At 33.7% G+C, this 27,064-nt stretch overlaps 2 protein-coding genes across 3 annotated transcripts in view; one reads left to right on the plus strand and one right to left on the minus strand.

Moving 5' to 3' along the window:
* Positions 1 to 27,064, plus strand: part of clos (closca) — a 418,696-nt gene that overhangs the window by 167,754 nt on the left and 223,878 nt on the right. For both annotated transcript variants that reach the window (XM_072540165.1, XM_072540166.1), the window contains one exon: positions 22,768 to 22,934. In XM_072540165.1, coding sequence (XP_072396266.1) covers positions 22,768 to 22,934 — 167 coding nt within the window. The remainder of the gene's footprint in view (positions 1 to 22,767; positions 22,935 to 27,064) is intronic.
* Positions 1 to 27,064, minus strand: part of LOC140447486 (RWD domain-containing protein 2A) — a 409,818-nt gene that overhangs the window by 149,186 nt on the left and 233,568 nt on the right. The gene's annotated exons all lie outside the window — the stretch shown is intronic.

A 27,064-nucleotide genomic window follows, 5' to 3' on the forward strand; every position in this document is an offset into this window, starting at 1 on the left:
AAAAGCTCCATATGCAGCACATTCTAAAATGATTCTTTTTTGCACTTCAGCAGTTTCGTTGCCCTAAGCAATTTGGATTCCATGATCTAAGTATTCATATTTATGAACTAATCCTATTTCGTTGCAGTCGACTTTTGAATTTTCGCTTTGTATTTTATTTTATTTTATTTATTTATCATTTATTTTTCCAAAATTTATGTTTAAACCAACTTCATTACAGGCGGCATCTAACTCAGTAAGCATAGTAGGTGGGAGAGTATTTCGTCGTCGACATTGATTGCTTGGCTTCATACTTCAATTTTTTGAAGGCATATTCCAGAACTGCCATAAAGAATTTAGGAGATAAGAGTTTGGTGTCTCCTTGCCTGATTCCTCTTTTGATGTTTGTACAGTTTGGATCGTTGTGTAGCCTTACGGTCATATTTGCATTATTGTATACATTCGCGATCAGTTTGAAGGACCGATAATCTATGCGACTTTCCTCCAACGTCTCATTACGCTCTTAATTTCTGTCGTATCAAATGCTTTGCGAAAGTCTAGGAAAGCTAGAACCAATGATCGGTTGTATTCGATTGATTTGTTTACACACTGTATAATGCCGAATTGCTACTTTGTAATAGTTTTATTTTTAATTATCTAAATGCCTTTCTACGAAAATATTTTTTGATTACCTGACTTTGAAACCAACGGCAGGTGATAATATAATAAGGGATTCATTGTTCTTTGTGTAAACTTTTTTGCATTATATACAGTATGATGCAAATGTATGGAATAAATTCATTATTTTAGAAACAGACGACTTTTAAAAAAAATCCTAAAACACGTCAATTTTAATTTTTAAATGTGCATCAACTGCTATATATGTGTTAGACATTACGTCATCATTGTTGGCGTAATGACGTAATCGACGATTTTTTTAAATACAAACCGAGGTCACGCGACAGCTCATTTGAAAGGTCTTTTTATCGCTTTTGCAACGATATAATCAATTGAATATTTATTTATATGGGGTTAACCAAAACTGTTGGTTTATTAATACAATTAACTTATTAATACAATTAACTTATACCTCAACGCCGTGGTGTGGGGGAGCCCCGTCATGTTGGTACCACAAATTATTTTTATTTGGAAATAGCTGATTCAGCTGTGGCAATAGATAATCCTAAAGAAATTCTAGATAACGAGAAGCAGATAAGTTTTCAAAAAAAAAATATGGCAATACAATTTGATTGTTTATAATGCCGTCTCAAACCTTCACCTTCTCGGGATAGTGTGTCCTATACTCTTCCATCCAATGCGGATTTTCACTTGCCCCGTATCGATATGTCTGGCGATTTACGTGACCGTTCAGCATAAAAGACGCTTCATAAAAAAAAAAGTACCTTTTGTATGAAACCCTGATCTCTGTTACATTTTTCCATAATGGTTTCGCAGAATTCGATTCTTATATTAAAGTCATCTTCTAATAGCTCCTGGACCAGATGTACTTTGTATGGATGCCACTTCTCTTTTTTTAGCACTCTTACAACAGTTGATTGGTGGACATAATTATCCAGTGCGACCTGCCTAGAACTGGTATGGGGATTTTCTTAAAACCGCCAGTACAACGTCCAGTTTCTTGGTTTCGGATATTGATTTTATACTACTTCTGGGAAGATCTTTAATATGGCCCGTTTCTCTAAATTTTTTTTTCAATTTTACTCACTGTTGATTGAGTAATTGAGTAATTAAAAACCATATTTTGTTTTATTTCCAGTGGCGTTCCTTAGTGTATTTTTGTTCAGTGAATGAATATTTATTGTAATTCCATGTTACTTGACAAAGTTCATACTTTTAGTGAATCCTGAAGAAATAAATATTCAAGTGATTACATTGTTGCAATAAGTAGACCTTTCAAATTAGCTGTCGCGTGCCCTCGGTTTGTATTTAAAAAAATCGTCGATTACATCATTACGCCGAAACTGATGACGTAATGCCCAACACATATATGTCAGTTGATGGTCACTCAAAAATTAAAATTGACGTGTTTTAAGATTTTTTTTTAAAAGTCGTTTCTTTCTGAAATAATGAATTTATTCCATACATTTGCATCATACCGTATACATGCCATCGTCATTCGGCTGATATACAAATGCTTTGAGTCAGTAAACTAAACGAATTTTATTTGTGAGCTATAAGTTTTTTTTAGCAACTAAGAAGATTTTTTACATAAAAAGAAGTGTTTTAAAAACAACTTACTTTAATAACTTACATTCTCATACTTAATGTTTCCTTAACTATATAATTTAGATGTCAATAATTTATTAATCTTACTTAAATATATGGCTCTCAAAATAAAAAAAAAGCGTTTGAAGCATCCTTTCTTGGAATTATTTGATATTTGTGCGTCACAGCCGCCTGATATTGCTAGCTATCGCTCTGGATGAGGGAGGAGGTGGTTCCATATTTTGTTTATGACGACACCTCGAAGAAAGTTTTAACAAAAAGTTAAAAGCATCGTCGATATTCGCTTCAGTAGCAAATTCGAGTCACGATCGCTTTGTACTACACAAGGAACATAAAAATTTCCGTCCTGCGATACATAATACTCCAGTGGTGGCAGTGAGCCGAATTTATAGAAGGATTTTCCTCCAACTTAAATTGAAAGCTTTTTTTAGTTTATTTATTTTTTTTAAGGCGAGTTTGTAGAGTCTAAAATAACTAAAATATATCAGTTAAGAGATATTCAACTCTAATTGGCCAATGCGAATCGCATGGTCTCACAATGCATACTAATTCTTCTACAAGAATTACTAAAACAACATATACCACAATTGATTATATTGTCTCAGATTTCTCACCCCTTGATGTCTGCTCTACAATTATTAAAGCGGATCTATCTGATCATGAAGCAGTATATACCAATACTATGAAGTTTAACTTACTTACTTACTTAGTCCTAAACCTTTCTACCGTTAGGTGTAAGGCTACCAAGTTTAAAACTATTAAAAAACCCTCCTAGAAAAACCGACGTTTAGGTACGATTTTTTCCGCTCAGAACTTTCGTAAATTCCAAAATGTATGCTTGACTTCTGGGTGTCACTTTCCTTTTGTGAACGTAGACTACAATTTCAGCGATTTTTAGATAAACTTGTCTGTATTTTCAGTAAGGCATTTTCTTTGAGCCTCGAGCCTAATTAAGCTCTAAGTTTGATTATAATTAAACGTCAAAAACCCTGGACTACCAAAGGTATCCCTATATCAGCCAAGAATATGCGTTCACTTGTGTACATCAAGAAATTTAGTACCAACGTCTCTGTAACTGAATATATCACCAAGTACATAGTTTAGAGTTTATTTATTTAACTACTTCAAATACAAATATTGTTTGTAGCAAGTCAAAAATACATAGTATGTAAAAAAGGAATATAAAACGCAACTTAAACAAATCACAAACACGAACATATATTAAACAGAAACTAATTTACGGCAAAGTCACGGTCAGCAGTTCAGTGAATGTTCTGCAATGAATCATGTATTCTTCTGAGCAGTAAAAGCAATGTTTCAGAACATATTTTTTATAACTGTTTCGCAACTATTACAGCTTAGCTGCTTAATACTTTTTGGTAAAATATTGTAATAGTTATAATTAGGACAATTTTTATCTGAAAGACGCAAACTGGAGTGATTTGTTCGTAAGCAGTGACAGCTTCGCGTATTGTGAATGTGAATCAGACTGCTTTATTAAATGGGCCCGTTTTCTGCGAATTTAAGTCAGAACTTGAAAGATCAACAGAGCAGGTAGTAGCATAATTTTGAATTTGACAAAGAAAAGTCGGCAGTGTTCTAGATAACCAACCACTGTTAAAATCCTGATAGCTTTCTTTTGCATTCTAAAACTTTGAAGTGCATTTGTTGAATTGCTCCATATGAATAATCCATAGTTTAGGTGAGAGTGGAATAAATAACAATATGTCGTTTTTAATGTTTCAAAGTAACCAATCCTTGCTAGTTGGCGAATAACAAACAATGAGCTTAATAGCTTTTTCTTTAGTTGTGAGATATAACCCGACCAGTTCAGTCGATTATCTATCTTCTTTTTCTTTTGGTGCCTATCCTCTGTGGATGTTGGCAGTCACGTTGGTCCATACAACTTTGTTGACAGCTGCTCTAAATAGATGTATGGTACTCATTCCTGCCCACTGTCTGATGTTCTTCAACCACGATGTCCTTCTGCGCCCTTGAGATCTTTTGTCTTCTATCTTGCCTTGTAAAATTAGTTGATACTTCTCATTGCGTATCACATGCCCTAATGCTCATGCCTCATCTTTCTGATTTTCACGATACGCATAATTTTCAGATCTTTATTCATACGTTGAATCACGGTGTTGTTTGTAACATGATGGATATAGGAAATTCTGAGCATGCTGCAGTAGCACTACATTTCGAAGGCTTCTAATCGTTTGGATGTTTCCTCCGTCAAGGTCCAGGCTTCGACTCCATATAAAAGGGTAGAAAATACATAGCATCGCAAGACTCGTGTTCTTATATCAATGTTCAGGTGCATATTATATAAAATCCGCCTGAGGCGATTGAAGACAGCTCTCACCTTTTCTATACGACATCTTATTTCCTGTGAGTGGTCCCATTCCTTATTTAGGCTGTATAGGCTGTATCTAAGGTATGTAATGAGAGGAATGAGAAAAACACTTCAAACTAGGCAACTAAGAGATGAAAGTGGTGCACTTATAACAGATATAAACAAAAAAATGCAGAGATGGACACAATATATAGCACACCTTTTTGAAGACAAAGAGAGAGAACAGAAGCACCAAAAGAATTTAAGAATGATACTGGGCCTGCCATTATACGAGAAGAAATTGAATATGCAATGAAACAAGCTAAAGGTGGTAAATCTCCCGGGCCGGATGAAGTTTCTATCGAATTATTCAAAATTGTGAATACTGAATCTATTGATCTTCTTTTGGATCTATTTAATACCATGTAGAACAGGTATAATACCTAAAGAATGGCTCCAATGAACATTCATACTGCTACCCAAAAAAGCCAATGCAAAGGAGTGCAATGAACATCGCACCATAGCCTTAATGAGTCATGTCTTGAAATTGTTTTTAAAAGTAATTCACAATAGAATACATAAGAAATTAGATGAAGGCATAAGTAATACACAAATGGGATTTAGGAAAGGACTGGGAACACGAGATGCACTGTTTGTAGTAAGTGTTCTTTCGCAGAGATGCTTAGATATAAATCAGGAAGTATATGCCTGTTTCATTGATTTTGAGAAGGCATTTGACAGAGTGCAGCATAATCGGCTTAAAGAGATTTTATTAAATAAAAACATAGACAGTAGAGACATTAGAATCATATGTAACCTCTATTGGAACCAAACAGCAAAAGTAAAAGTTGAAAATGAACTAACCGAGGATATCCAGATTCGGCGTGGGGTCCGCCAAGGGTGTATTTTATCACCCTTGTTATTCAATTTATACAGTGAAGCTATCTCAGAATTATCACTTGCCGAAGTCAGTGAGGGCCTTATAATAAACGGTGAGCCACTTAATAACATAAGATATGCTGAATAACTTAATATATATTGCGACGATTATGGACTAAAAATAAATATGAAGAAAACCAAGTTCATAATATTTACAAAAGCACAAAACATCAAAGTTAAGCTAGTACTAGATAATACAGAAATTGAACAAATATCTTCGTACAAATACCTTGGAGCATGAATCACAGAAGATACTGACCAGACAAAGGAAATAAGATGCCGCATTGAAATTGCACGGTCAACTTTTAATAGAATGAGAAAACTTTTTTGTAATCGCGATATCAATATATCGCTCCGAATAAGAATGCTTCGATGTTATATTTTCTATACCCTTTTTTATGGGGTTGAAGCTTGGACACTTAACATTAAAAACATAGAAGCATTCGGAATGTGGTGTTACCGACGTATTTTGAAAATATCATGGATGGATCGCAAAACAAACGAACAAGTTCTCGAACAACTAGGAAAACAATGCGAAGTTTTAAATTCCATGAAAATAAGGAAATTAGAATACTTGAGGCACATCATGAGAGGTGAAAAATACGAACTACTAAGGAATATAATGCAGGGTAAAATCAAAGGCAGAAGAAGCGTAGGAAGACGTAAAATCTCGTGGCTACGCAATCTCCATGAATGGTTTGGATGCAGTTTAATTGAACTATTCAGGCGCGTAACCAACAAAATTATAATTGCCAGAATGATTTCCAATCTCCGATAGGAGCGGAACTTGAAGAAGAAGAAGGTATGTAATTTTGTCGATTATTTTCAAGGGTTCATTATAGGCTGTGAATTGGTGCTGTATTACGTCGTTTTACTTACTACAAGAATTTTGGTCTTCTTACAGTTTAATTTCATGCCGTATCTGTCACAGGCTTTCACTACATGGTCTATTAATGTTTTGCAGATCCTCCGCATTATCAGCAATCAAAACCGTATCGTCCGCATATCTTAAATTGTTTATAATTTCACCATTGATTTTTATACCTTCTCTTAAACCATCAATAGCTTCCCTGGACAGCATTTCCGAATAAGTATTGAACAACGTCGGCGATAAAATGCAGCTCTGACGCACTCCCCGTTTTATTGTGAATTCTTGTGAGGTTTCGTTGTCTATTCATATCTAAAATTTATCAAAACAGCTAAAAAAGCGTACTATCAAAATTGGGAAGCTCTAAAATTGCTGCAAAAGAAACTTGGTTCATAATAAACAATCTTCAAAATAATACTAACATAGCTCAATATTTTCCTTTCCAAATTCCGAAAATCTAAATAAATACTTCGTTATTGTGAGAAAAAGATAAAATCAACTATTTTGCAATAAGTTCCCATTTCCTGTCTCCTCAATTCAAAAAACGCCTCGAATTCATTTTTTATAAGATAAGTTGATAAATCTAAACTGATTCAAACAATTAATAGCATCAAAAGCAAATCTGCCTGTAGTACCGATGTGTTGGAAGTCCTGGTCTCACTAATTAATGATTCCCTTGAAAAGGTTACATTACCAGAGTGCCTAAGACAGACATTATTATTTCTGTTCATAAGGGTGGTAAAAAATCCAATCCATGCAATTATATACCTATTGACTTACTACCGGTATTATCCAAAATTATTGAGACATGTCATTTCTCGTTAAAAATAATATTTGATCATAAAATCAGTTCGGCTGTTTATCTAATAAATGTACCAGTGACGCCGTTTTCTGTGATACATGAGGTTTACCAAGCACTAAACAATAATCTTTATATTGTCACTGTTTTTTGTAATTATGCTAAAGCTTTTATTTGTGTAAATGACGACATTTTGATAAAAAACCTTAAATTCTACGGAATTCGAGATATTTCTTTAAATTGATGCCAATCTTACTTGGAGAATAGGAAACAACTAATTAAAGCAAATGATACTGACTAGTCACAAAAGCATTGTACGTGGAGTACCACAAGGTTCAATATTGGATCCTCTGCTTTTCTTTTCTTTAATTAATTTAAAAATGATTTCTTTGGAAAATGAAAATGTTTTTCTTTTTGCTAATGATACCAGTATCACCTGGAGTAACTCTAATATTGGAGCTCTTTATGCAACTGATCTACTTGATCGAATTAAAATAAAAACTTGGTCTGACTCTAATTAATTCTCTTTTAACGTGGATAAGACAGTAGCATTATCCTATCAAGAAACTCTTTAACCCTTGAGTATCGTTGATTCTGTAAAATTTCTTGGTATTTTTATAGAGAGCAACCTTAAATAGTCCCTTCATACCGATTTGTTAAGTACGAAACTAGCCTTAGTCTGATATGTAATAAGATCTGTTTCAAAGGAAATCAATTAGGCATCTTCCAAAATAACATATTTTACGTTGTTCTAGTCTCATCTTCGATATGGTTTATCTCTTTGCGGTTGAAGTACACCTTGCCCAATCTGATATTAATCTGTTATTTTTAAATTACAAAAAAGAGCAATACGGTATCTGTTTGGCCTTAGAGGTTCTGCAAGATCCAAACGACTCATTGTCTCGTTGTTCCTTTTCTGTGGGATGGATTTCTTTGTCTGGTGTTTTGGTGTCCTGTTATAGGGTTTTCACCTCTTCAGGACGTTGTTTGTTTTTGTTTGGGTGGTGTTTTTCTTTCGCTGGCTTTGTGGGTTCTACTGGTGGTTTGCTTCTTGTACTTGTCGTCGGAGGAGCGTACTGGACAATCAGCGGCGAAAGGGGTATTGGTTATCAATCCTTTTTAAAACTTATTGTGTTAAAAAATATTTATGAATATGTGAATTTATATGTATACAATTTGATAAATAATAACTGTATTGAATCCCGACTCGCGTGAGGGCAGCTGTGGCTGTATCCTCTGCTATAGACAGGTATCATTGTGCAATTGGATCGGGAAGCCACAGAAAACCGATCCTTCCCTGTCTAGGCAAGCTCGAAGTGAGCATTTACTAGTTATTTCGACGATAGTAGAGGGAAGTTGCCTCCTGGATGTCAATGTATTCATCAAGGAGCTCGTTGCTGACAAGGGCCAGTAATATTGTGGGTAGGAAAGGGATTTTGGGTTTAGGTTTTCTTCTGAATACATTGCCGATGGATGAGCAGGTAGTTTTCAGTAAGTTTTGGGCTCTGAAGTTTTGGCCTTGGATGGTTTTGATTGTGTAACTAATTGTGTAACTAATTGAGAGCAAGATCCAAACCATATTATAGCTTTTAAGTAGTAGAGTACGAGCTGCTTAGGACGTCCCACACCACTCACACTCTCGGCGACCGTACGCGCATGTCATATACACAATATGTAGGTCATCAGGTATAGGCCAGTGCTCATTAAGACACAAACAATCAGCTGAAATATCATTCAGCAGTACTTCAAAATCAAGAAAAGAGTTACGCTATGATTGGGCATTTTAATGATCTTTAAATAATTTTTAACCACCTTGACTCGAGAGTTAAGGTCAAATAAAAGTTCCATCGAGTGTTAGCGCAGAGCAGATCTATCGAAGTAAGTATGAGGCTTGAATAATAAATAATAGAAGATGTACAATAAGCTAGTGGGCTGCATACGATCTGTATACAACAGGCGGCTTCCAAAAAAAGAAAACAGTGCAGGATGTATGCACATATTTTCCCAATGTTATTGAAAACATTAAAATCAGCGAATTCAAATGCATACATTGGCAAACCATTGTGTTCTTCAGACAAACACTATGTTAAAGTCTTAACATATCCCTAATAATTCCTTATTATTTTTGGTATAATTATTAAGAAATTTCGATATATCTCAGTCCAAATAAAACGAGTTTTTTGTCTCATGCCCTCGGAAGTCGTAAAAGGGCAATAAATCTTTTAGTTTTATTGCTTTTATCATTATATAGTTTCTTCGTAATGTATACAAAGTGGCTCTTTAGAACCCATCGTTGAGACATGTAAAGTTCGTTAAATACGTTAAAATTCGTTACAACCATTGAAAGATTGGCGCTTTCTTTCAGTATAAAAGGCTAAATCAAAGCGGTGTTCACAGATTTCGTTCCCGGTGCTCCTACCGGACAGTAGTTACTTCAAGACTCCTCTCTCAGACTTCGTTCACATAGCAGAAAAATAAATAATTAGTGTTAGATAAATACTTTTGTAAATCTTTTAGTGTGACGTAAAATAAAGTGCCATTAATACAAAAAGCATTACTATCAGTTCGACTTAGAAAATTGTTTCGACGAAGGATTAATTAATCCTAGTTAATTATTATATATTATATATTAACCATTCTAACGTCTGGCCCGCTTCTTGTGCTGTAGAAAGGAGACAATTCACAACAGACTACAAGCTATAAAAATTCTTTCTCGCATTTTCCGAGTATGTGCCTCGGGCATTTTAGGTTTGTATTATTTATACTCTTTTATGATTTTCTTCCCTGTTTTTCTAATAGGACACCCCTACTAGTAACTTAGAATCGGTACCGCCCCAGCTATGCTCTATCTTTTCGAAGACCGGGGGATCGCAGCTCCCGCGGGAACCCTTCCTGGTTACGTCGCTTCGTGTCGATACCTACTATGGATAAGGTGGCAATATAAAGTTTCCCACTATTCCTAAGTTCTAGATAGAAAAAGATGAAAAATATTCGAACCCGTCGGCGGCTCCGGCTCTAATTTCAACGACGAACGGAAAACTGGAGAGGGCGTCCTACGGGAAATCGCTCCGTAAACTATCTACAAAACTATTTATAATGCATGTATAATTTATCGACTTTGGAAATTGTTTAGAGTGGGCACAGGTCCTTTTACTACTCTACACCGATAAGAGCTCGTGTTTTCAAGTAATTTTTCCCTTGAACTTTCGAAAAACTATATACTACGGGGATCATAATGTTTTATGAAATAAATATCAAATGAAGCGAACACTTTTCATGGTAAATGTTATCGATTTTACTTTATCATTGACGATGGTGTCTGTATAATTTGATTGTATTTTATAGTGTAGGAAAAAATAATTTACTGACAGCTCAAATAGGTAAACATTAACCAAATTTCATAAAACGATGATTAATGTCTACTGTAATTGGGATGTAAATATTAAGGTTGATCTGCGCCCTCAATTAGTTTGTTTCTGATCCTAGAGGTGGCTCTACTGCGGCATGCTGCTGTGGTAAAATTTTCAACTTAATTCTAGATTTCTACATGATGACTCTGTAATATTACCAAACTCTAACATAAATTACAATTTTCTATCGTTACATCCATTGGCTGAGTTGCCAAATTGTGTTATATTATCACATAAAGTTAAAGCCACGTACAAAGACCGCTTTGTCATTTAATGCTGATAACTTTATTACTAGTGGATCAAGTAAGCGAGGAGATAAGATACCTTTTACATCTTTAGGTATAATATTTTACTGCTCTGCTGTGTCAATTAGAATATAATATATCGCACAGTAAATTTATTAAAAAACAAGTTTTAATAATTTTTGTTTCATTTTTTGTGACGTTTAATATAGGTTTACCAAATAACCAAAGTTATGCCTTTGCGAGAATATATTATTGTTATTAGAAAAAAAAAAACAACTGTTGTCTGTATAACAACTGTTGTCTGTATATTCTGTCGAATGTCTGTTGTAACTCAATGAACAATATGTGTAGTTCCATATCATGTTCGCAGCTTTTTTCGATAGTTTGCGTTAGTACGTGTATATACAAATAATTAAATTTTCTTTTTCACTGCTACATTTTTCAATAAATTCCCACATTGATTTGATGAGAGTAAAAGACATGTTTGGTTTATAGACGACAAGAAGGTGCATTACAACTTTATTAGGAAAGATAATATTAAATATATAAGATTCAATACCTTCCAGATTATGGCCTACAGTACTTATCTTATAGTGCAGTCATTGAAGCGAAAAATACGGTCTTACCTCCGAATTTTTTTACTGTGAACCGATTTGCATGAAATTTTGGAATTAGTTTCATCTTACCCTTAACTTCAAAAGTAAAAATGATCTGAACTCCGCCTATTATTTTTAAGGGGTGTAAACAACCCCTTAATGGAAAAATTGACATTGAGCCATTTTATCGCTAGAAAACTTGTCTAATAGTAAGTGGTGAAATTGTAAAGTGTTTTCTAACACAATTACCTCATATTAAAATCTCAATTAAAACCTCACAATACTTTGGTATGACATAAAAAGATGTGATGTACCCCTTGATAAAAAATTGTTAAAAAATTTTTTTATCTACTTACATTTTTTTATTAAACAAAATGTATTAAAATTGGGTGTCTAGTTAAAATATTACATTAAACACGTGCTCATTCCTTTGCAGACGTAAATATACTGATTTATATTTAAATGGAAATAAGCCACAATTAAAGGTTAAAATACGTTAAAATACAATTTACTAATGTATTTTGAGAACGATTTCCGAAGTGGAAATTGAAACGTCAATAAACGTATTTTAACCTTTAATTGTGGCTTATTCCCATTTAAATATAAATTAATTTAAAATGCCACAAGAAAATAGCTTCAGAACAATAGTAAATATACTGGTCACATTATAACGAATAAACGGAGCACGCATAGCTGATCACCTTTCTTTTTCGGTCGCCCCTTCACTCAAATGTGTTATATATACATAACGTTGGTATGTATTCATGAATACGTTTCCAAAATATATGAGCCATATTATGTATATATATATATATATATATACACAATAGTTTTGGGTCTCTATTATACTGCGAACTTTCACATTGCTCCAAATATTCACACTCCGAAATTTTCAGTTACTAAGTAGAAAAAAATATGATAAGTTTTTGGACCATAACTTCTTCAATTTTCATGCTATCACAATTTACAAAAAACCATTGTAAAGGTAATTAAAAGAGCTACAGCATTCTTTATGGCAATATATAGTAAAAAACCTTTTTCTAAAACGGTGAATGGTTAAAGGGCTTAAGAGAGGCTGTGACTGCGCTGCCACGCGCTCTTTAAACAATCATATCTCCGTCAATTTTTGTTTGACAGAAAAAAACAAAAAAACCAAATTGTTTGTCAGAAAAATACCTAAATTTTTTATCCCTACACTTTTATACGTATCTGTCGTCATTTTTGAGATATTAGGAAAAAGAGTTGTTTTTTTAAAAATTTGAATTTTTTTTAATCGTGACTTTAAAATTGATTTTTGAAAAATATGTATCCTGAAGCAGCCAAACTGATACAATCTATCAAACTCTTCATAATAAAGTTAATTCTAGGCGGAATACGATTAATTTTGGTGGAAATGGCACTTATGAAACCCATTGATTTAAAAGAAAAAACATTAGATGCTCCTCTTATTTGCAATACAGCTCACTTATTTTACGTGCAAAAGACTTTTAATAGTGCTCATTTTAAAGCTTATTTCAAGCACTACAAAACCCTTGTTTATTAGAATACCTAAAATGCATCTGCTCGCCGCTAGATGGCATTGGCCACATCGATTAAATTTCAGACAAAATAAAAAACGGCTTTGATCTTTAATATCTAGCTTAATATTGCACTTAGAATACTTTATAAAAAACCAAGTTGTTCATTTTTTTACCTGATAATTACCGATGAAAAACGTGAAAAAATTGCGAACTTTCAATTGCCAATAACTTGAAAAGTATTGGATTTTACGAAAAACTTTATTGATAGTTTTTTGCTTAAAATTAGGCCTTCTATCGATATCCAAGGTTATTTTGAAAAAAAAATTCACCCCCGAGAAATGGTGGCAACCACCCCCAGGGTGGTTGCAGAGTTCAAATCATTTTCACTTTTGAAGTTAAGGGTAAGATGAACCTAATTCCAAAATTGTATGCAATTCGGTTCACAGTAAAAAAATTCGGAGCAATAATGCTTCAATGACTGCACTATTAGATCTTTTAAAAAAGACTTTACGCAATATTCTTGTTTACAATATTCATGATCAAAGACATGATTGATCACATTCAAAAAATCAGATTTTCAACAGAAGGATTTTCTTTTTTTGCATATATGGGGATTAGTTTTCTACAAAAATTTCCAATAAAATTTATAATTATATATAAAATTATATTAAATTTTATAAAAATATATGAGGCGGTTTTATAGTTTCATCTCGTTCATTAATATTGCACATATACCACAATACTGATTGCGAATTGCTAAAAAAGCGATTTTGACGTGTATTGATGTCCATACGAACGGTGAGTTTATCCACCATCAATAACCCCTGTATATTGACCGATTCCTCCTGGTGTTGCGTTTTGGGTTTCTAAAGCTTTCTGGTATTCTTCCCTCCGCTGCTTGAATTGCATCAGTTAAACATTGCTGCCACGTTTCTTCTTGTTCGTGTTGGTATTTATTAAATGTGTAAAAACCCATTGGCGGAACATCCAACACTATAAATTCCAACACTATATATATATAATACCAACACTATATATATAATATTATAATAAACATTCCTCTACTGAATGATGTCCTTTTCCAATAGCCAAAGTAACTCACGTCGCTAGAAGATTCACACATTGTTTGTTCTCTGTTCATATGATTCGATTTTTTCATTCCACATACAGCACACTTGAACATGAATTAGAATTTAAACCCACGGCGACTTCTTTGTCAAATGCCAAGTATACAGTTTTTTTACATGGCATTCATGACTCTCTGAGAATTTCACTTTATATATAAACTGGCTAATATTGACAATTCTTCTTCCAGAAAGATTATTTAGTTTATTATCGTACGGGTTCTCTGAAAAATGTGTGGAATATAAAACTAAAACAATCTCAAAAAAAAGCTTGTATACCACTGCCCCAATGTTAAATTATTGTAACATCTTAAAAAATCGAGCTTGGAGTTATATACGTCAATGGATTTCAAATGACACAAAGAATACATTACGTAAGACACATCAGCATAAAAGTGGACCTAATTGTTTAACATAATTTTTTTAAATCTAGTTTTTAGGTTTTTTTGGATAATTCTAAACAGAACATCTCTAAAATTGATGGTTCTCTTGTTATAAACCATTTAAAATTAAAAAAAAAATGAAATAGGACAATTTTCAAGGCTCAAAAATACAAGTAAGAATTATTGTTTTATAATAACGGACATTTCGTACTTCGACGAACTATTGTCGCACCTTGTAGATACAATATATACATATATGCACTTATAGATATACAGCATAACTAATAAACCAAGTATAAAACTCAGAATAAATCAGGTATAGGCAAAATCACTAACAATAAACATGGAATAACTTAGATATAAGTTATACTTTTGTATAAGAATTTATTCCAAGATTATACCGACCCACACCCTTGTTTAAGTTTAGTATAACCGTGGTATAACCTAATTTATGAACGCCAAAGTCATCAGTGACAAGAATATATTATTTTTTGTATTGTTTTGTGAGTAGCTATGTATATAATAAAAAAATGTGTTTAAGAGGTGTTCATTGAAAATGAAAAAAAAAAAACAATTTTTAAAATACACTGGCAATTTTTGCAATTTTCTGCAACTTTTTTGCAATTTTAAAATACTTAAACTTAACATATAAGATAACAAATAAAGAAAAAGATATATTTGGTGTCAGTTGTCAGTTTCAAAGAAAAATCAAAATTGACATATTTCACTCAATATGTCGTTGTTCTATGTATTTGTGCAAAAGATTGCGACATTGCCAAACTATTATTTCGGAATAAAGTGGGAATACTTATAACTAACATATACCGAGTTTATTTGTAACAAAATATTTTAGTATTATATTTACCTTATACTTAGGATAACTATTCTAGATATAAATACGGAATAACCTTAGATTACGAATGTTTTATTAGTAAGACAGATAGGTTTTTTTATAGATATATTACTTGTAGATTTATAAATTGTACTTTCAAAACAAAAGTTAGAGTATCTACCATTTTGTAAGTTTCAGCATGGCCAGTTCAAAATTCAAACCGATAACAATCTTATTAAATTTTGGTGTAATCTGCGAAAGTGTTGTACAAAGTAATTTATATGGCAACCATGTTAGTATGACGTTTTGTTTGAAGCGTTTCGAAGTCGAAAGTAATTCTACCTCTTCTTCTTTCAGTACCCTGTCCGATTATCGAACGTTGGCGATCATATTGGCAATAATAACTTTGTTTACGGCGGCTCTAAATAAATTAGCGGTGGTCTCTTGATACCATTCTCGGATATTTCGGAGCCAGGATGTTCTTCTTCGGCCTGTGCCTCTCCTTCCGGTGATCTTACCCTGTATTATGAGGTTTAGAAGGTTATACCGCTGTGGATGTCTCGTTACATGACCGAAATATTGTAACTTTCGAATTTTTATCGTTTTTGTTATTTCTGTGCTCTTTTTCATTCGATGTAAAACTATTTCATTTCATATTCGACCAACCAAACGTATCCGCAATACTCGTCGATAAATCCACATCTCAAAGGCCTCCAATTTTTTCATTAATGTCTCTGTAAGGGTTCAGCTGTGCATACCATACATCAATGTGGAGAATATGTAGCAGCGTATTATTCTGATTTTAAGGTTTAACGTAATATCTCTATTAATTAGAATTTTCTTTAATTTATAGAAGGCGGCTCTGTCTTTTTCACTGCGTTTTCTTATTTCTTTATTTACATCCCAGTTATCGTTAACGTTTGCACCCAAATAGGTAATATTGTGGACTCTTTCTAACCCTATTCCATACGCTCTGAGGTGCGCTAGTTGTAATTCCGTTTTGCTGACAACCATAAGTTTTGTCTTAAAAGTATTAAGTTTTAGCCCATATTCATCACATGCTTTGGTTACCTTGTTTATAAGTCGTTGCAGGTCTTCTTCATTGGAGGCAATAAGTACCATGTCATCTGCATTTCTGAGATTGTTGACATTAATTCGGTTGATTTTAATGCCTGTATGTTCAAATAAGGCTTCTTTGAAAAAAAAAATTCGGAGTAGATATTAAAAAATAGAGGGGATAGAATAATAGCAAAAGGGAATAAAAAATTAGGTAGTTTAAGAGCCCTACTGAACTCAAAATACGTTTCTAGACAAGGTAAACTCAGAATATATAAAACAGTAATTCGACCCACAGTAACATATGCCAGTGAGAAATGGACATTAAATAAGAAGGAAGAGGATACTCCGGAAAGATGGGAAAGGAAAATATTGAGACGCATATTCGGAGGACGGAAGACAGAAGACAGAAAGATAGTTGGGAGAGAAGAACCAGCAATAAATTAATGGCTTTATACAAAGAACCTGCCATTATTAAGTTCGTCAAGTCACAAAGAATCAGATGGTTGGGACATGTGGAAAAAATGGCAGCAAACAGAATACCTAAACTAGTAATAACCAGAAAACTAATCGGCCCCAAAAGAAGAGGTAAACCCAGAACGAGGTGGATTAGTAAAGTGGAGAAAGACCTTAAACACGTGAAGGAGAGGGACTGGAAAAGAAAAGCACAAAATAGAAGCGAATGGAGAAATATTGTTCACCAGGTCCTTCAGAGCAGTTATGAAAGTTGTATATACATATTTAACTTAAAGTTTTGTTTAAAGTAATTGTAATTAGTTAATATTAGAATTATGTTTAAAAAAAATGCCCTAGGCCTTAACGGCCTGTTGTGCGTAAAAAAAAAGAGGGGATAGAATACATTCTTACCTCACTTCACGTCGTATTTCCACTGTTTCCGTCGTGTTGTGTCCAATTCGTATGTTTGCAGATTGATCCCAATACAAATTTTTAATAATACGGAGGTCTCGGTCATCAATTCCCACCCAAGGTTATCATGGTTTACTCGGTCAAAAGCCTTTTTGAAGTCAATAAAACACATATACCGATTGTTCGATATCCCTACATTTTTGAACCATGACCTGCACACTAAAGAGTGCTTCTCTGGTTCCAAGGTTGTTTCTGAAACCAAATTATGTTTCACTTAGTTGTACTTCTATTTTGTTGTAAATTCTGGAGTGCAGTATTCTTAGAAAACTTTTCAGTACATGACTCATCAGACTGATAGTGCCATGATCGCTACACTGTTTGGCATTTATTTTTTTCGGTATTATTACAAATGTTGACAGTAGTGAAGAAATATTTTAGTGAAGAGGCTTAGAAGAGAATGTTTATCATTATCGTCGAGTAGTTCAATTATTTCGCTTGGAATTTTTTCTGGACTGGTTGCTTTCGTATTCTTTGATAGCTTTATAGCTCTTTCCATTTCACTGAGTGTTATGTTTGGACCAGTCGATATATTTTCGATTTGAATTTCTGTTCTGCCGTCATCAAGCAGCTCCTCGATATATTCTTTCCCCCTCTCTAATCTGTCTTGTCCATTGACTATAATATTTCCTTGTTTACCAAGTAAACTACTTGCAGTTGATCTACTTATATGTTCCAGTTATTTCTTTCACCCTTTTGTACATATTAAACGTGTCATTCTTGTTCTGTAGTTCTTCTATTTTAAGACAATTGTTGCTGTACCATTTTTCTTTTGTATCCCGGATTTTCCTTATGATTTCTATATGGATTTTATTGTATTCTTCAGTGTTTTTGTTTTTCTGTTTTCGTCTGCTTTCCATTTGTCCCAATATTTCACGAGTCATCTATTGTTGTTTGCGCTTATTAGTAGTTTTATACGTTGTTTCTTGCATAATGGTTTTGAAATGATTCCAGTGGCCTTGGACGTTATGTGTTTTTTTCGATTTTTCGAATTTCTTTTCTATCGCGTATGTAATTTCATGACTATTATTTCGAATACAGTTAGTGTTTATTCGGTTAGTCGGTTGTTGGCGTTTTACTTTTTTAAGTTTGAGTTTTATGTCACTAATTAATAAGTTATGATCTGAGAAGACATCGGCTCCAGGTAGTGTTTTAGTTATTTTGATTGAATTTCGGTACCTTTTGGTAATTGTTATATACCTAATCGATCTGATTTCTTATGATCTTCACTTTAGTATCTGCGGGTGACTTCAAAGTATATAAACGACGCTTGGGTAGTTTGAAGAATGTATTTGTCACACGTAGATTGTTCTCTACGCAGAATTCTACAAAACGGTCTCCTCTGTCATTACGTTGCCCAAGTCCAAAATTTCCTACAATGCTTTCTTGTCTAGATTTTCCTACTTTGACATTGAAGCCCCTCATTATTATTGTAATGTCTTTGTTTTTCAACTGACTCATTACATTCTTTATATCATCATAAAAATTCTCTATGTCATTTTCACTAATGCTGGCTGTGGGCACATAAACTTGGACCAGATTTATATCTACTGGTTTTGAGTTTAATTGCATTACGATGACTCTGTCCGAAATGTAACTTACAGATTTAATACAGCAAAATACTTCTTTATGTACAATGTATGCGACGCCATTCCGGTGGTTAGTACCTTCTTCTCCGGAATAGAATACATCATGGTCGTCTATGCTACATTTATCAGTCCCCGGCCACCGCATTTCGCTTATCCCAAAAATTGGTACATTGAGCCTTATCATCTCACGTATGGTGTTTTTATCTTACCGGGCTCGTAGAGACTTCTCACATTCCATGTGCTGATAGCGGAATTTATTCTTATTTCTTTTCCATTATCACAGGGATTTTACTGGATAACGGCCTGGGAAGCCCTGTGTGCTTGTCTTCTCCTGCCGGATCCTGGTGTCCGAGGACATTATGATTGAACTAGGGAATAATAATGGGGTGGTTTTTTGTTGCCTTTCCCACCGCAGTATCACAACCATTTAAACTGCTCCAGTCATGCTTATGATAGTCCAGTTTCAAGCCGATCCAAGATTATTTCCTCTGCGCCTTGAGCTGGTACTGATGGTCGCTGCTGCCCTTCATCACATATAGTGATTCTATATAATCCCTAAAATGAAGGGATTGCCACTTCCGTCATCCACACAGTATCGAAGGAATTTTACCCCGCTATGGCTGCTGTTGTGGCTTCATCCGTAACCCTGGATAAGGGCCCTAAGCAGGTACTAGTTTCCTGAGTCAGGAAACACCTGGAATATGCGGAGGGCAGGGATTGATTCATTTTCCCTGATAGGACTATCCAGAGGAGTTCCTAACCGCTACCCACTATAGCTACCTATCTTCTTCTTCTTAAAGTGCCTATCCGTTCCGGACGTTGGCGATCATCACGGCTATCTTCACTTTGCTTATTGCAGCGCGGAACAGTTCAGTGGTAGTCGTGTTATACCACTTTCGCAAATTTTGAAGCCAGGAAATGCGTCTTCTTCCCGGTCCTCTCTTACCATTTACTTTCCCTTGGAGAATCAGCTGGAGAAGGCCATAACGTTCTTGATTTCTCATTACATGACCTAGATATTCCAACTTTTTAGTTTTGACGGTCATGAGAATTTCACATTCTTTCCCCATTCTACGCAGGACCTCCACATTAGTAACTCTGTCAACCCAGGATATACGTAAGATGCGCCTATAACACCACATTTCGAAAGCTTCGAGCCGATTCATAGATGCAACAGTCAGTGTCCATGCTTCCATTCCGTAGAGCAGAACTGTGAATATGTAGCAGTTCAATAGACGGCATTTTGTTTTTAATGATATGTCTCGACTGTTGAAAATAGTTCTCATTCTAACGAATGCTGCTTTTGCTTTTATTATTCGCTGTTTAATTTCTGTTGAGTGGTCCCATTGGCTATTTAAATTGGTGCCTAGATATGTATATTGCTCGACTCTTTCGATATTCTGTTGGTTGATTGTAAGTTGAGCGTTTAGTATTGGTTTTTTACTAATTGTCATAAATTTGGTTTTCTTTATGTTAAGAGCTAGTCCGTATCTGTTGCTGACTTCTGTTATGCGATTTGTTAATATCTGTAAGTCATTCAGATTATCGGCAAAAACTATAGTGTCATCTGCATATCTAATGTTATCCAACCATTCACCGTTTATTAGTATTCCTTTCGCACAACCGTCTAAAGCTTCCTTAAATACCCATTCAGAATAAATATTGAACAACAATGGAGACAAAATACAGCCCTGTCGTACTCCACGTTCTATTGCAATTTTATCAGTTAACTGGTCTTCTATTTTGATTTTGGCCGTTTGATTGTAGTAAATGTTTCTGATAATTCTAAGATCTTTGTTGTCAATTCCAATTTCTTGCATTAGAGTCATTAATTTGTCATGTTTTACTCTGTCAAATGCCTTCTGGTAATCTATAAAGCATACGTATATATCACAATTCACATCCCTGCATCTCTGAAATAGCACCTGTACAGCAAAAAGGGCCTCCCGTGTTCCCAGAGCATCACGAAATCCGAATTGTGTTCTTGTTAGTTGTTCCTCACATTTTGTATATATTCTTTTGTGGATGACCTTTAGAAATGTTTTAAGTAAATGGCTCATAAGGCTTATAATTCTATAGTCTTCGCACTTTCTCGCATTGGGTTTTTTTGGAAGATTTATAAAAGTTGACACTAACCACTCTTGGGGAACCACGCCCGTATCATATATACTGTTAAATATATTTGTCAACCATTTTATGCCATCATAGTCCATAAGTTTTAAGAATTCTGAGTGAAAATTATCAGGGCCTACTGCTTTACCATCTTTGGTGCTTTTGATGGCATATTTTACTTCTTCGACTGTAAATGGTGGTCCAGATTCGCAATTGGTGTTTGTTGTAATACCAGTGTTACTTCGTATATCTTCAAAAGTTTTTTCCACGTATTTGATCCAAATATCTCTTTTATGCTCTATTTCCAGTACTATGTTTCCCTGATTATCTGTCAGGAATCCAGTGTTCTTGTGTTTATATAAGCCTGCCGCTTCTTTAATCTTTTTATGGAGGTTAAATGAATCATGTTTTTGTTGTAATGACTCTATCTCTGTACACTTCGAGCTAAACCAATTTTCTTTTGCTATTTTAATAGCCCTTTTTATTTCGTTATTTATGTTGTTGTAGTAATTCTTATTATCTTTAGCGTTTTTTCTGTCTTCCATCATACATAGAATCTCCTCCGTCATCCATTCCTTTTTATTTGTTCTTTCAGGTTTTAAGTATTTTTCTGTTATTTCTTGACTTACTTTGTGCAAATTTTCTAGTTCTACATCTGTGTTATCTGTTTCTGTACGGGCCCATGGTTTTTCTGTACGAGCCCACATTTTTTCTTTTAGGCGTTTTTGTACCTTTTCCTTTACTGTTTTATTTTTCAGTTGGTTAATATCGTACTTCATAATTTTTGGTCTTTGAACTTTCTTTAAACTAAGTTTCATTTTGGCGATAAGTGGATTGTGGTCCGAATTTATGTCGGATCCCGGGTACGCTACCTATCTAAGATAAATATTACCGATGTTTTAGATGGAGCTCCCTCTTTACAACCCATTTTGATGACTGCAGTTCAAGATGTAATTCTTGTTTAATGAGATTTTTCATATGTTTAGCAAAAAATATTTAACGTTTTATTGCAAATATTTTTCTCTTTTAGAGTTTTATATATGTTGTTATTAAGATTTTGTCCGGTTTCTTACCGGTAGCTGTATTATAAGCCGGAAGATATTATTTTTTTCTATTGTGGCAAAACTGTACATTCAAAAATTTTCAAAAAATTCACAAATATTTCTTAGGATTATATCTTTATGTTGTAAGAAAATTAACAAAATTCTATGTTTGGTTTTCCCGCTTTATACTTGGAAAAGAGTAGTTTTTTCAGTTTTTAAAAAAAAAAAAAAACATGAAATTTGCTCAAAATTTGCCAAAATACTTCTAGTGATCACATATACCTTCTTAAATTTTTTTAATGTGTAATTTGTGTTTTGCAGATCAACCTTATTGAATTGATCCCAATTTATAACCTGTGTCAACAATATCGACTACACAATCAGAACAATACGCATGTTTTTTTTATATGCAGGAAAATACAGAACAATTTTTGTTATTTAGTTGAAAATTATCTGTAATAGCGGTTAGAGCTATAGACAATTTGTAACGTGTCGAAAAGCTAATTGTTATATATTGTCTAATTTCCGTTTATTTTATTAAATTCGATGAAAACACTCAGTATTTAAGTTTAATTTTTCTAAAAAATTCCCAAGAAATAATTGACCTGTCACCCAACACAAAGAGTTGAAATTTATCGGTTAGTGAAATTTAAAGCAGGCCTCATGGTTAGGCAACTCATTATACATTGTAAAGACATTTTTAATGTAACAGTTTTTCTGACGGAAATCTCATTTAGAAAAAGTAAAACATAATCAAATATTTGTTCAGTTGCAGCCAGTACAACAGAGAACGAAAATAAGATATTCGAAATTAGAATATCAACAAGAAATGAAGTAAAAGAAATTCACGATCAGTTGCTAAATTGGTGTGAGGAGAAAATTGCAGCTTTTGATGAAAGAGACAGTAATGTTTTAGGAGATGTTCGAGAAGATAATGTAAGTATGTAGTTTAATATTTCTTAAAAAAAGTATATATATATATATATATATATATATATATATATATATATATATATATATATATATATATATATATATATAATAACTTTCTTCGGTATATTATGTTCTGTCGGTTTAGAATTAAACCAATTATATTTTTTTGTCACTTCATATTTCGCCAATTGATTGTTGGCTTCATCAGAAGTTCACTACAAATTTAACAAAACAAAGAGATAAGCAACATTAAGATAAAATTACAGAAATATTTACTCACAGAGGTAGAACTGTTCACAAAAAAAAAAATAAGACAAACATTTGTACTACACTTTTACAATTAGACTGACAATTTTAAAATAAGTTAAAATACGCATGAAACAACAAAAACTGTATAGTGAGATAGACCACTTTCTGTGTATTTGTACATATAAAATAGAGTGGCAGGTAAATCGTAAATTAATTTTGAATTAAATGGATAGCAGAATATTGCTGTAGATGTTGCCTATTGATTCGTATCTGCTTTGTAATTTATTACATTTTTTGTATTGGTAATATAACACATTTCAAGAAACAGTCTCTTTTTATAATTAGTTACTGTTTGTAGGATTGCAACATTGGGACAGGTTTCTGTTGCATAAAACTGGTTTCCAGGTCATAAAAGCCTTACGTGATATTTCGATCCTGGTTATTATCTCTTCATCAGAGTCACAATTTACATTTAACCAGCTGCCAAGGTATTTGAAATGATTTACCCTTTCAATCTCCTCTCCATTAAGAGAAATCAGACCTTGATCTATATTGATCTTTCCAACTGCCATCCACTTTGTCTTTGAAATGTTGATTTTTAGGCCTCTCCGATAACTTGCTTCACTGACTAGATTTAGTAGTGTTTGGAGATCTTGTAAATTTTCTGCAAGAATGGCTGTATCGTCAGCGTATCTAATATTGTTGATTACATCTCCACCTAGTCTTACTCCCTCTCGTTTGTCATCCAAAGCCTCCCTAAAGATTTCTTTAGAATACAGATTAAAAAGAGTGGGTGACAAGACACAACCCTGCTGTACTTTACGTTTGATGGATATTTTTTTAGTCGGACTGTCTTCAATTTGAATAGAGGCTACTTGATTGTAATATAAGTATTTCAGCAGTCTTATATCATAGTGGTCAAGTCCTGCTGCCCCTAGGCAATCGAAAAGTGTGTCGTGTTGTACTATGTCGAACGCCTTCTCGAAGACGATGAAACAAACATAAACATTCTTTCGGAATTCACAACTTTTTTGTAATAGAACGCGCATTTGCAATAGTGCCTCTCTAGTTCCAAGACCGTTTCTAAATCCAAATTGCTTATTACCCATCCTACTTTCGCATAGAAGGAATACTCGGTTTTGTATAATTCGTAAGCGTATCTTCAGTGTGTGACTCATCAAACTGATTAGTCTAAAATCGCTGCATTTGGTGGGTCTGCTTTTCTTTGGTAATGTTATAAACAGTGACTCTAACCAATCATCTGGTATTTTACTTCGTTGTAAATTTTGTTGAAGAAAGTGGTTAAGCAGACAATGCTTTCCTCATCCAAAAGTTTAAGTAGCTCAGCAGGGATTTGATCTGGTCTGGTGAATGATCAACCAATAGAAAAAGTAAAAACATACACCTACCTTTGTACGAACGTCAATGCAAATTAGGATTATTCCCTAGAAATAAAATCTAGGACAGAGAAAGCAAAATCTGCATTTCAAAAAATGGCTAAGCTATTTAAATGCCACGATTTATCAGTACCCATAAAAATCAGGTTACTAGGATGTTACATCTTTCCTATACTGTTGTACGGAGTTGAATCGTGGACTCTCACAAAGCTACCTGTAAGAAAATTAAGGCTTTCGAAATGTGGCTTTATTGTAGAATCCTAAAGATGTCCTATACTGACCACGTTACTAACCAAGACGTTTTATTAAAAATGCAAAAAGGAAAAGAGTTGTTAACCATAATAAAAAGAGCCAAAATTGAATACGTCGGTCACATCATGAGCAACAGCGAAAGATATTGGTTGCTTCAATTAATTCTTCAAAGAAAAGTAGAAGAAAAACGGGGACCCGGAAGGCGAATAATTTCCTGGCTTAAAAATCTACATACGCGGTTTAACACAAGCACAAGTCTTTTCAGAGCCGCAGTATGCGAAATACAAATTTCCATGATGATCGCCAACATCCGAACCGGATAGGTACTACAAGAAAAAGAAGTGGCTAAAGTTCATTCGTTTACCAAATTCCCATCAGTAAACATTGCAGAGCACGTGTTGATATTCGCCGTCTTATTCGTCAAGAGGCTATTAAATATAATTTATTACCTTAAGCGAGAACAGATTCTCATGTTAAAGATCCCCACTTGCCAGCATTTTAAATTCAAATTGTATCGTGTTGATTTTTAAGTTAATATATTGTGTTATATTTATGTTATAGTTATTGTTAAGTTATTTACTGGTCGTGTTATTTTAGTTCGAGTTTAGTTTAATTATGATATAATGATTAAATTTCAAGAAATTCTTACACTAACAGTTTCAAAAGTAAATATTTTTAAAAATCATATGATACATAGGTCGTACATCAGTACGACCCTGTTTGGCTTACACGTGGTTCTATTGACGATTGGGAATTTGTAAAATGAATAGGGTTTATTCTTAATATATTTTTTTACATTGATGCGTTGTCAGGTTACTTGCATTGGTGGTTTTCAGCAGGTCCGTCCTGTTTATTCGAGGCACATGCCTCATTCTATGCGAACTGCTGTAATTATAGTCCTCAAATGGGGTCTAATCTGGTCTAAAGACTCCCTTCTCCTTTATCAGGGCCTCCATCACAAGAAAATTGTTTCAAAACAATATTATTTTTTGTGTTTCAGAATATGCAGGAAAATTTTATAATTAAATTTTAGTTATCTCTGTTTCATCGCCATCGGACAAGCAATTCTATTATGCGATTGGTTTTGACTGCAAACTATATAATTGATATGCCAGAATTAAATTTTAAACAAACGATACTTTTGCCCCAACCAAACATAACACACGGTTGTCAGCTAGACCGCCGAAATCTAAAACATAAATTAGTATTATACGTATTAAAACTGTTCTCAGAACAACAATATACAAAACTAAACTGTTAACGGCGGCCACGTCGCTCATCACAAAAGTTCTAAATAACAATTCGGTTGAGGCAAAAGTTCGGAGGCCGCCATCGCCTACGCCACCGCCAACGCCGCCCCGTATCAAAACGGTCTGGCGCTTTTAGACAATATTCATCTAAAGTTCACGTTCTGATATAATTACTAATACGTTTAATTGCTGTACCTGGGCGAAATGTTTTGATATGAGGTATAGTTTTGGTTTTAATACATGGTACAAACTGTGTGAAAATATTATGCAGTTATCTGGGAATTTTGAGGGTGAGCAATTGCAACAAATTGTACAATTGTACAATTTGGTGTAATTGCTGCCTGAAGGGAGGGTGATGAATCGTTAAATGCCATACAGGAGACACGACAGGAAATTTATAGGAACTCCTATTTTAATGGGAATAAGCCACCATTGAAGGATAAAATAAGTTTATTAACGTTTCAATTATTTCCACTTCCAAAATCGTTCTTAAAATACAAAAATACACACATTAATAAATTAAACAAATTTTGTTTTTTTTACTTGGTGAAAAATTCTTCTAATAATTTAATTTTATCTGACTCATTTATATTGACAATTGAGAAACATAATATACATTTTAAAGCAGACGACTTTAAAATGATATTGCAGATATTGCTGAGTTGCGTTCCTGGACCGACTTTATTGTAAGATAGTTCATTCGATTACATTACCCCTTTACGGCCAAAGGTGCGTAAACGCAACCTTTATTGTTAATTTTTTTTTTGACCAGAAAATAATTTTTTTAATGTTTTCTTTTTATTGAAGTAACATCTCAATAGATTGACGTATATAGTATCATTTTTCTTTTGACAAAAATATTTTAAGATTATTATAATTTTGCATAATTTAATGATTTATGCACATCTTCATACAAAAAATTTTTCCGATACTAATTATAAACTTAATTCATATTTTGTATTCTATAATTATAAAAATATGTTGA

The sequence above is a fragment of the Diabrotica undecimpunctata genome, chromosome 8, assembly GCF_040954645.1.
Source record: "Diabrotica undecimpunctata isolate CICGRU chromosome 8, icDiaUnde3, whole genome shotgun sequence".
In the NCBI taxonomy this organism is placed as follows: Eukaryota; Metazoa; Arthropoda; class Insecta; order Coleoptera; family Chrysomelidae; genus Diabrotica; species Diabrotica undecimpunctata.